The following is a 12,218-nucleotide window of genomic DNA, read 5'->3' as shown; positions in this document are numbered from 1 at the left end:
TTTAGGAAAGGGTTGCTTTTACAAATTATGATTTTAATCTAGTATATACTTCCTGCAGATTTTATCTTATAACAAATGACCAAAAAAACTTTGCTTTTGATATGAGATTTTGTCTCGGTGAGAAAAGGAAGAGCCAAGGTCAGAGAAAGATACATGAAGAGGAGATTGAGAATAGATTCCTCACAATTTATCTTTAGTTCTGATATAACCACCCAAATGTTCTTAACCTTACTTATTTTTAATGTTGTAAACTTAGATATATGTTCTATAACTCTTATTGATTAGTTGGGAAATCACTGGTTTAGTCATTTCTTAGATGGTTTGAAATTCGAATAAAAGTGATACAGGGGCTGGAGTGATTACTCACTGGCTAAAGGCACCTGCTGTAAAGCCTGATGGCCCAGGACTGATTCCCCAGTACCCACATGAAGCCAGATGCACAACATGCACGTGTGTCTGGAGTTCATTTGCAGTGGCAGGAGACCCTGCCATGTGCATTCTCTCTTTCACGCTTCCTCTTCCTTTCTCTCTCCCTCTCAAATAGATAAAGATTTTTAAAGCAGATTTTTTTTAAAGTGATATAGGATTTTGAGGATCTAGGGAGAGATTAAATTCCATAAAGATACAGGATTCAAGAACCATGGAGCCCCAACTTTTGGGTTCGTATCTGTATTAGCTAAGAATTGAAAAGAAAAAAAGACTCCAAGAAGGGTAAATTATGAATTATATGGTTTATTTTAGGAGGAATTAGGATCCAGAGGAAGAGTTAAGCCAGGAGTGAATTCTTGCCCTTGCCTGGCTGGAAAGGTAGGGGAGGGATGGAGAGACTCTCCTTCACAGGGAAATCTTTCAGAAGAAAGCCTTCTGGAGAAGACACATACACATATGGAAAGCAAAGCATGAGAGCCCTAGCCATAAGATCCTCTTACAAAACAGACCAGAGAGGATTAAGACATACTGAAGGACCTGGAGATTTAAGAAAGCTCATAAATGCAGCACAAAGCAAGGACCAGGAGAGTCAGGTACCAGGAGAACTAGCAGGTCAAGAGAGTTACACACACCTGCCGGCCCATTTGTGGACTAAACATCCAGGTAGAATGAGCTGCCTAATCCAGTTCAGGTAAGTAAAGGAGAGACCTGATTGGTTGGTAGACTCAAGAGACTGACCCAGCAGGGGGGTGGGGTCAACTCACTCAGGTGTGTAGAAAGCTTGAAGCCATCTTGACTCAGATGCAGGTTCCAGTCCTGCCAGAGCAGGCAAGATGACATCCATGGGCCTTTGTCCCTGGCTGACTGCCCAGAAAAAAAAAAAAAAAAAAAAGCTATTTTTCTCCTGTCTTTCTTCATAACTAGGCTGCTCAGTTACAGTTTTTCAGGGAACAAAAAAGTATCATCTAGAATTTTTCCATTTACAAAAAATGGATAAAAATAAAAATGAACCCAATTTAGAATTTAATATTCCCCATTGTATGAAATGTAAACCCAAGTTATTTTAATTAGGTTTCCCCTATAATAGGGTTTTTGGGGGTTTGGGAAAAATCCTTAAACTCCAACCCCTGAGTTCATATCTGTTTTAACAAAGAATTGGAATAAACAGACCGAGAATAGTTTACAAACTATGACATTTATTCAGGAAAGTCGGGGGAAAGGGAGAGTCTATGAACCAAGAAAAGGGAAATGGATAAACCCATGTGGTCTGAGAGCCCATGGGGGAGTTGAGCATGGGCCTGGAAAAAAACATGCAAAGGAATTGTCTAAGAAAGCTTGCATTTAAAAATAAAATTTTAAGACCATAAAAATAATAGAAAAAAGAACATCCTTTCCCACTCTGGCGACCAGACAACCCAGATGGGAAGGACATGGTCTTACCGGTGTTGAGACACTGCCCCCCACCCAAGACTCAGGCATAGAGAGAGGAACAGCCAAAGATCCAGAAACTAATGGAGAGGGTACGCGGGTACCGTCGGGTAAATCTGTTTTCACTGGGGTTAGTGGGCTGTGTTCCAAAGAGATAGGCACAGCTGGATAAGGCATGAGAGCTGACTGGCCTGGCCCAGGGGTCCGCACACACACCTGGGTAAGGAGTGACACAGGGAGAGCGCTGACTGCGTGAGACTCGAGCAGACGCCGACTTCCAGGGCTGCTGCTGCAGCAGAGCAACTGTCACATAAGATCATAAGATTTCTCTCTTGTAAGCTTTTCCCTGAACTGCCTGCCTAGTAATAAAGCTATTTAACTACTTCCCATTCATTCCATTTTTGTCAAAAACTTATAAGTTGAATTAGTACAATTATCAAACCAGCTAGAGTACCAAATAACAGACTTTTCCCCTCAAGTACCATATCACAGGTGCCCCCCCCCCCAATATTTATTCCGATTAGGTCTGAAATTTTGGAAAACATCAGGACAATTTCTATTTTGGTCCAAACTTTTTTTAAAAGCCAACTAGAGGATGGCAGGATGCAGAGAAAAATGAGGAAGGAGCTCTGAACTGCCTGATAAGAGACAGAAAGTTTTTAAAAGATTATTTATTTATTTATTTATTTATTTGAGAGACAGAGAGAAAGAGGCAGACAGAGAGAACATGGGTGCTCCAGGCCCTCCTGCCGCTGCAAAGGAACACCAGGTGCATGTTCCACTTTGGATATTTGGCTTTGTGTGGGCACTGGGGAATTGAAGCCCAGATGTCAGGCTTTGCAAGCAAGTACCTTTAACCATCTCTCCAGCCCCAGTTGTAGTCTTCTGGTGGAGAAGTAGGAAGGAGAGGATCTTACAGTGCATTATATGGGGAGTGTGGTGTCTGCTTCACGCAGAGATCGGAATCTCTGGATCCATACTGTCCCAAATTTCTGGAAAGTGAATTTTGATCTCATGTGTTGGTTCTACAGATGCTAGCTCCTAGGGAAGGCCTGTTTCTTCCCACTCAAGAACAGACAAATGGACCTAGGAATTATAATAGAAGGTGTTGATCCTATGGTTATAGACCTAGCCTGAGGGTTAGAAACAACTCTGAAACCTCAATTTCCACCATAGAAGATAGCTTCCTCTGGGAGTTAGAGCAGGGCCAAAGGAAAAACTCCTGAAATCTTCTCACACTCTTCTTTGAATTTCATAGTGGGAGTGGAAAGAGGGAAAAACTGCTTAATGCTAGCAGAAACAAACCAGACAGGCAGAAACAAAAATGTCTTCAAAGATCTGAATGCAAACAACAAAAACTGAGTGGTCAAAACCAAAATACTGTCAAATCAAACAAAATGGATACTATAAACCAACACTTTAAAAGTATCTAACAAAGAGAATCATAAAATCAGCTCAGAATAAACAAGTGGACCATCCACACAATCAAGTGAGGTCTGACCCCAGAATGGACTCACCAACATACTCTTAGGGAGACAACACTGGGCGGCTGGGCACAAGGGACCCATGCTGGTACTTGGTTCCAGGAAGTGTCTTGTCCTTGGGGCCCCACACTTCAATTTCAAAACTGTTGACACAAAAGACATCTCTCACCTCAAAGGAGATAGGAGATAATTTATTCTGGAGCCAAAATTGAGTGATCATGCTCCAGAAACACAAACGTAGGTTAAAATTCCATGTTTCAACATGTTAACAATTTTATGAGGCTTTTATAGTTACAAAATAAAGGCATAAATAAAGGCACTTTTTTTGTTTTGTTTTGTTTTACAAGGTAGGGTCTCGCTCTAGCCCAGGCTAATCTGGAATTCAGTATGTAGTCTCAGGGTGGCCTCGAAATCACGGCGATCTGCCTACCTCTGCTTCCCAAGTGCTGGCATTAAAGGTGTGTGCCACCATGCCTGGCTTCCACTTTTTTTTTTAAAAACACATTGGCTGACCATCAGGTAGGTGAGTTATAGCAAGGAAGGGAAATCTCCATCATGGGATTCAGATGCTATCTGATAATATTCTTAGCCCTTGGTCTATAGAAGTTAGGGGTATGTTAGTATATTCCAAAAGGTTGTACTTGATCAACTGATAGTCACCAGGATGTTAGGTCAGATACAGAGGTAGGCAATAAATGGCTATTTTAAGGGACTAAAGGTGGCCCAAGGTAATTTAGCTCTGATCCTGCAATGTTCCATCTCTCTGTGAGCACAGGAGTTCTATCAGTGCACTCCGTGTTGTTCAAAGCACATACAGCTTCTTAAGAACTTTATTCCACAGAGCAGAGCCCGTGACATCTGTTCAGGCATCTAGTAGTCTCACCCACATTCTTTGACCAAGTTTTAGGGGAAAAGAAACAAGGGGAACAAAATCAAATTTCCCCCTACCCTACAGACTCATGAACATTCTTTGCTTTTGATTTCTTTTCTTCTGTTTTGCCCTGTTATCCTTAAACCATCTCACTTGGAATTATGGCAACTTTGTGCTCTTAGTCTAAATCACAGATTTGCATATGATTTTTCTCCCAAAACAACTAGTAATGTTATGCATGGATATAGGGAGATATAGTTTCTGAATTAAGACCTCCTTTCAGAAACACTAACAACCCCCACAGTTACTGGACAATTCATCAGAGTATATGGGTTCAAACATGCACCAAAATCTGTTTCTTTGTACACTAGCTGGTACAAAGCTCAGAAGCAACATTTGGGCCAGTTTTAAAAGTCACATACCTTTTTTTTTTTTTTTTCTTTTTTTTAAGTCCTACTCCTAGTTAACCTTACTCTTACTTTTGGTTTTTCAAGGAAGGGCTTGCTCTAACCCAAGATGACCTGGAATTCACTATGTATTCTCAGGTTGGCCTTGAGCTCATGGCAATCCTCCTACCTCTCTCTCCCAATCTCTCTGGGATTAAAGGCAACTATTAAATTGCTGATAATCCTACAAAATAAAGGGGAAAATGCAGAATAAACTATGAAGTTAAATTTAATAAAGGTAAAAATAAGAAGAATTCAGTATAGGAGGAGCAGAGAGTGGGAAAAGAAAAAGCAAGATTACATAGAAAAAAAGAAAGAAGAAAATGTGAGGAAGGGAAAAAGACCAACAAGTAACTAGGAAGTATTCCACCCCTAGACACTAGAATTTTTCTTGTAACAACCTATGGCTTTCGTACACATCATTCTCCACCCTCACAGGCCCAAATGCTTTCCTTTTTAGGATAGATAGATAGATATTTTTGTGGGGGAGGGGTTTCAAGGTAGGGTCTTGCTTTAGCCCAGACTGACCTGAAATTCACCATGTAGTCTCAGGCTGGCCTCAAACTCACAGAAATCTTCCTAATTCAGCCTCCTGAATGCTGGGATTAAAGGTATATACCAGCATACCCAGCAGAGAGAGAAAATGGGCATGCCACAGCCTCTAGCCTTTGCAAACGTACTCCAGATGCATGTGCCACTTTGTGCATCTGGCTTTACATGGGTACTGGGGTGTCAAACCCGGTCATTAGGCTTTGCAGGTAAGTGCCTTAATCTCTGAGATATCTCTTCAGCCCATATGGCTTATTCATAATGTTTTGTTTTGATTAATCCTCCCCTTACTCCCTTCTCACTCTTGGTAATGTATCAAATTAGCTTTTTTTTTTTTTTTTTTTTTTTTGAGGTAGGGTTTTGTTCTAGCCCCAGCTGACCTGGAATTCACTGTGTAGTCTCAGACTGGCCTCAAACTCATAGCAATCCTCCTATCCCTGCCTCCCAAGTGCTGAGATTAATGGTGTGCGCCTCCACACTTGGCAGAAAGAGAGAGAGAGAGCATACCAGGGCCTCTAGTCACTGCAAAGGCACTCCAGATGCATGTCCCACCTAAGTGGGTATTTAGGAATCAAACTCAGGTCATTAGGCAAACACCTGGACTGCTGAGCCATCTCTCCAGCCCTGAATAGATTTTTAAATTATTTCTCTAGCTATTACATCATGTATATACAACTTATGGTCATCTAATAGTGTCATTTTGCCAGTTAGACTGAAATATGGAAACCTTACCTCCCCCACTCTTTACATGCTCAGAGATGAGTTCTGTTCAATGGGGTTCAGTAATAGAAAAGTCCATGGTTCAATGATGTATGCTTGTTCTAATCAGAGAGATTCAGAGAGGTAAGTATGCCTGATCACAGATACAGATCAATTATCTTGATAAGCCACTCTAGGAATTATGGTTTGTTTTGGGGAGCTTTTTGTTGTTGGTTATTTATTGTTTGTTTTTCAAGGTAAGCTCTCACACTAGCCCTGCCTCACCGGGAATTCACTGTATAGTCTCAGGCTGGCCTCAATCTGACAGCTATCCTCCTACCTCTGCCTCCCACATTGTGGGATTAAGAGCATGCACCACCATGCACAGCCTTTCTATATTTGGGCAGGGGGGAGTGATCTGTGGGTTTTGAGTAAAGGATGCAAAGGATCCAAATGGTTTGCCAATGGATAAACCAATCAATACCTCAAGCTATCAAGTCATATATATTGCATGAATATTTAATGTATATTTGATCATAGAATAGATTTATTTGATCAATGAATAAATTCCTTTATAAATATTCTTAATATTTATATAAATATTTAATATATAATATTTATATAAATATGCTCTATTTAGTCTATGTCTATCATAACAAGTTTCACAAACTATACTTAGTTTCATTTTTTTCTTTTATTTTAATATATCACAGTTGAATATTCTTAAATAACACAGCAATCAAACATCATAGTTAACAATCACAAAAAGGATGATATATGAATAGAAGCATCCACAACATAAACTTAGTAAATAAAGCAAAGTAAAGACAATTGTATGCTATAATTCATATGAGAAAAAAATGCTATGCACTTATATTTGATATTATTTCTCTGGGAGGCTATGGAATAAACTGGTATAGGAACTTTGTAACTTTTGCAACACCAGCATAAACTACCTGGTGAAAATTTCATTGTTTTAAATCTTCACTTCTAAAATACCAAATCATTTCCTTTTTTCTATACAGTTATCAGAATGGCAGAAAAACTAAACCTTCCAGAAAACACAGATGAGTGGACAAAAGAGGATGTGAGCCAGTGGCTAGAAAGCCATAAGATTGACCAAAAGCACTGGAAAATCTTGTTTGACCAAGATGTAAGTGGAGCAAACTTGAAGTTGTTAAATAAAAGCCATCTTGTTGATATGGGCATAACACATGGACCAGCTATCCAGATAGAAAACTTAGTCAGAGAATTACAGACCACATCATCTGGTGATTCTATTCAGACATCAAAGAAGCGGAGAGGCAAGAAAAATGTTCCTAAAATGCAAACAGAAACTAGAGTGACTTCAGAGGAAAACCACAGGGATAAGGGACACTCAGATTCAGCTGATGTCTCTACAGCAAGTCTAGGGACAAAAGGTTCCAAGTCACTAGACAAGACAGAGGTACAGGAAAAGCAGCTATCCCCAGAACCATCATGCTTCTCATATCCTTTTGATGAATTCCATGATTCATTTCGTTATAAATTACATTTCATTCTACAGCCTGAAACAGGCCCACTCAATCTCATTGATCCAGTACATGAATTCAAACTCCTCACAAATACAGAAACAGCCACAGAAGAGGATATTATGATGAAATTTAGCAATGAAACATTCAAATTTGCTTCAGCTTGTATGAATTCACGTACTAATGGTACCATTCATTTTGGAGTCCAAGACAAGCCTCATGGAAAAATTGTTGGCATTAAAGTCACCACCGAAACCAAACACTCCTTAATTAACCACTTCCATAAGATGATACCTCAGTATTTTGAGCCTCATCAGGTCCAACAAGCAAAGAAGTGCATTCGGGAGCCAAGATTTGTAGAAGTTTTACTACCAAATAGCAGTGTATCTGACAAATTTGTTATTGAAGTAGATGTTGTTCCACAGTACTCTGACTGTGGGCATAACTATTTCCAGATCAAGCTGCAAAACCTTAAAAACAAAGCATGGCAACAAAGTTCAAACTACTCAATTTTTGTGCGAGATGGGCCCAACACTAATAACATCATAAATGAAAATGCTAAATTGAAAGCTTTTAAAATGGATTTAAAAACATTGGCAGAATCTAGGGAAGAAGCAGAAGAAAAACACAAAAAAAACTCAACTATAAACAAGAGAGAAGGACTAAGGCTTGTTAAACTGTTGACAGGAAATCAAGACTTGTTAGATAATTCATATTATGACTGGTACCTACTTGTAACAAATAAATGTCATCCAAGTCAAACCAAACACCTGGATTTCCTCAAGGAGATTAAGTGGTTTGCTGTGTTAGAGTTTGATCCTGAATCTGAGAGAAATGGAGTGGTCAAAGCTTTCAAGAGAAGCCGAGTAGCAAACCTCCACTTTCCAAGCCTATTTATAGAAGGAAAATCCACGACACATGAGAAGATTTGTACTCTGAATCTCTACCAGCAACCCAGCTGGATTTTCTGTAATGGCAGGTTAGACCTCGACAGTGAAAAATACAAACCTTTAGATCCAGTTTCCTGGCAAAGAGAAAGAGCTTCTGAAGTCAGGAAACTGATTTCATTTCTTACCCATGAAGATATAATGCCAAGGGGTAGGTTTTTGGTGGTATTTTTATTACTCTGCTCTGTGAGTGATGCAAGAGACCCCCTTATTGAGACTTTCTGTGCTTTCTACCAAGAGCTCAAAGGAATGGAAAATATACTGTGTATTTGTGTAAATTCAGATATCTGTAAGGACTGGAAAGACCTGCTTGAAGCAAGATTATCAAGTCAACAAGATGAATTATCAAACCAATGCATTTCTACTTTAAACCTGGAAGAGATTAATGGCACTATTCTTAAGTTAAAATCTTTAACTCAGTCCTTAACGAGATTTTTGCCATCTATTGGTGCATCTACAGTCCTTCTGAAAAAGGAAGAAGAAATCATGACTGCTTTGGAGATTCTCTGTGAAAATGAATGTGAAGGTACACTCTTAGAGAAAGACAAAAATAAATTTCGTGAATTCAAGACATCAAAAGAAGAAGACTTCTACCGAGGTGGCAAAGTGTCGTGGTGGAACTTCTACTTTTCCTCTGAAAACTACTCTTCCCCTTTTGTCAAAAGGGATAAATATGAAAGATTAGAAGCACTGATCCAAAACTGGGCAGATACTTCTAAGCCAACATGTGTCAAAATCATTCATCTGTATCATCATCCAGGCTGTGGGGGGACAACCTTGGCTATGCATATCCTCTGGGAACTAAGGAAGAAATTCAGGTGTGCTGTGCTAAAAAATAAGAATGAGGATTTTTCAGAAATTGGAGAGCAAGTGACCACTTTAATCACGTATGGAGCAACAAGCCATCAGGAATACTTACCTGTTCTGCTTCTTGTTGATGATTTTGAAGAGCAAGAGAATGTCTACCTTCTGCAGGCCTCCATTCAAACAGCAGTAGCCAAAAAATACATTCGTTATGAGAAACCCTTAGTGATCATCCTAAACTGCACAAGATCACAAAATCCCGAAAAGAGTGCAAAGATAACAGACAGTGTTGCTTTAATACAGCAACTGACCCCCAAAGAACAGAGAGCTTTTGAGCAAAAATTGACAGAAATCAAAGAACAGCATAAAAACTTTGAAGATTTTTATTCCTTCATGATCATGAAAACTAACTTTAATAAAGAGTACATAGAAAATGTGGTGAGGAACATTCTTAAAGGACAGAATATCACCACCAAGGAAGCAAAGCTCTTTTCTTATCTGGCTCTTCTGAATTCCTATGTGCCAGACACCACCATTTCTCTCTCCCAGTGTGAGAAGTTCCTCGGCATCGCAAACAAGAAGGCTTTCTGGGGAACAGAAAAACTTGAAGACAAGATGGGAACCTTCTCTACAATTCTCATAAAAACACAGGTGGTAGAATGTGGGAGCTACTGTGGAGTGCGAATCATTCACCCTTTGATTGCAGTTCTTTCTCTGAAAGAATTAAAGAAAAGCTATGACTTGAATACAAGGCAAATTATGCTGAATATGCTAACAGAAAATTTGTTCTATGATGCTGGTATAGGCAAGAGCAAATTTCTCCAAGATATGCAAACATTGCTGCTCATAAGACAGCGTAATGAGCACGAAGGTGAGACAGGAAACTGGTTTTCCCCATTCATTGAAGCACTGCATAAGGATGAAGGAAATGAAGCCGTTAAAGATGTATTACTTGAAGCTACCCAACGCTTCCACCCAAACGCATTCATTTGTCAAGCTTTGGCAAGACATTTCTACCTTATAGAGAAGGACTTTAAAAATGCTTTAAATTGGGCAGAACAAGCAAAGAATATAGAACCTCATAATTCTTATATCTCAGATACACTGGGTCAAGTCTACAAAAGTAAAATAAGATGGTGGATAGATGATAATGGAAGAAACAGGAGTATTTCAGTTGATGACCTAATAGAGCTTTTGGATTTAGCAGTACATGCCTCCAGTGCGTTCAAAGAATCTCAGAGGCAGACTGAAGACAGAGAATACGAAGGGAAGGAAAGGTCTTATCAGATGTCAAAAAGGAAGTATGATACTTACAACATAGCTGGTTACCTAGGGGAGATTGAAGTTGGGCTCTACACCATCAAGATTCTCCAGCTCATTCCTTTTTTTGACCCACAAAATGAACCATCTAAGAGAGATATGATTAATTTTATATCAGGAAACTGTGCTCTTCCAGGGGATTCAAATGAATTTAAATCAGCCCTCAAGAATTTTATTTCTTACCTAACTACTTTGAAATCTTCTTTGAAAAAATCCTTTGATTTTTTTGATGATTACTTTGTCCTTCTAAAACCCAGGAATAACATAAAGCAAAATGAAGAGGCCAAAACTCGAAGAAAGGTGGCTGGGTATTTTAATAAGTATATGGATATATTTGGTCCCTCAGCAGATTCACAAAACCAAGATCATGGATCCAAGCTCAGCTTACCACTTCAAGTAGAGAGTTGTCGGAGAAACTTAGAAGCTTTAAAAGCAGACAAGTTTTCAGGACTCTTGGAATATCTTATCAAAAGTCAGGAAGATGCTTTATACCATATGGAGTATATAGTGGACAGGTACACCTTCCTCTTTGAACAATGTACCACCAAAATGCAGCCAAGGGAAAAGCAAAATTTCATCCTGGCCAACATCATCCTCTCTTGTATAAAACCTACTTCCAAATTAGTGAAGCCAGTTAAAAAACTGAAAGATCAGCTTCGAGAAGTCTTGCAACAAATAGGAATGACTCATAGATTTTCAGAGCCTTATTTTCTAGCTTCTCTCTTATTCTGGCCAGAAAACCAGCAACTAGATCAAGATTCTAAACAAATGGAAAAATATGCTCAAGCACTGGAAAATTCTTTCCGGGGGCAATATAAGCGCATGCATCGCACAAAGCAACCAATTGCTTATTTCTTTCTTGGAAAGGGTCACAATATGAGCAGACTTGTCCACAAAGGAAAAATTGATCAATGCTTTAAAAAGACATCTGATATTAATTCCTTGTGGCATAGTGGAGATGTGTGGAAAGAGAAAAAAGTCCAGGAACTTTTGCTACGTTTACAGGGTCGAGCTGAAAATAATTCCTTATATATAGAATATGGAATCAATGAAAAAATCACAATACCTATCACTCCTACTTTCTTGGGTCAACTTAGAAGTGGAAGAAGCATAGAAAAGGTGTCCTTTTATCTGGGGTTTTCCATTGGAGGCCCACTTGCTTATGACATTGAAATTGTCTGAAAGCTTATCTTTTTTCTCCTGAATGTGGTCCCTGTATCATTGAATATGTTTTCATTGGATCCAAGACACACATACTTTTGACCAGTAAATACAATTGAGATGTTTCTATTAATCTTTCTGTGCATGCCTTATTTCACTTCTTTTCAAATCTCATTCTGTGTGTGTGTGTGTGTGTGTGTGTGTGTGTGTGTGTGGTATGTGTGGTGGTTGTGGTTTGGTATGTAAATGTGTGTCCCTTTTTTTTTTTTTTTTTTTTTTTTGGTTTTTCAAGGTATGGTCTCACTCTATCCCAGGCTGACCTGGCATTCACTATGTAGTTTCAGGGTGATCTTGAACTCATGACAATCCTCCCACCTCTGCCTCCCAAGTGCTGGGATTAAAGGCATGAGCCACCACACCCAACTCAGACTGTCCCTTTTCTATTTTTCACCTGTACATTTCCTAGAAATGGAGCCTCTCTCTAAACTGAAAGTTGCAGATTTTGTGAGCCTTAGCTTGCCACAGGACTGTGCTACAGACATATGTGACCACACTCGGCTGTTTACATA

The 12,218-nt window shown here is 39.2% G+C and overlaps 1 protein-coding gene across 2 annotated transcripts in view; it reads left to right on the top strand.

Moving 5' to 3' along the window:
- LOC101609855 (sterile alpha motif domain-containing protein 9) overlaps positions 1-11,782 on the top strand; it is a 46,501-nt gene extending 34,719 nt beyond the window's left edge. For both annotated transcript variants that reach the window (XM_045160615.1, XM_045160614.1), the window contains exon 2: positions 6,932-11,782. In XM_045160615.1, coding sequence (XP_045016550.1) covers positions 6,940-11,670 — 4,731 coding nt within the window. In that variant the 5' untranslated portion in view covers positions 6,932-6,939 and the 3' untranslated portion in view covers positions 11,671-11,782. The remainder of the gene's footprint in view (positions 1-6,931) is intronic.
- The last annotated feature ends 436 nt before the right edge of the window (positions 11,783-12,218 follow it).

This window comes from Jaculus jaculus, chromosome 10 (assembly GCF_020740685.1).
Source record: "Jaculus jaculus isolate mJacJac1 chromosome 10, mJacJac1.mat.Y.cur, whole genome shotgun sequence".
In the NCBI taxonomy this organism is placed as follows: domain Eukaryota; kingdom Metazoa; phylum Chordata; class Mammalia; order Rodentia; family Dipodidae; genus Jaculus; species Jaculus jaculus.
The sequence above is the reverse complement of the archived record's forward strand: the minus strand, read 5'-3'. Positions and strand labels throughout refer to the sequence as shown.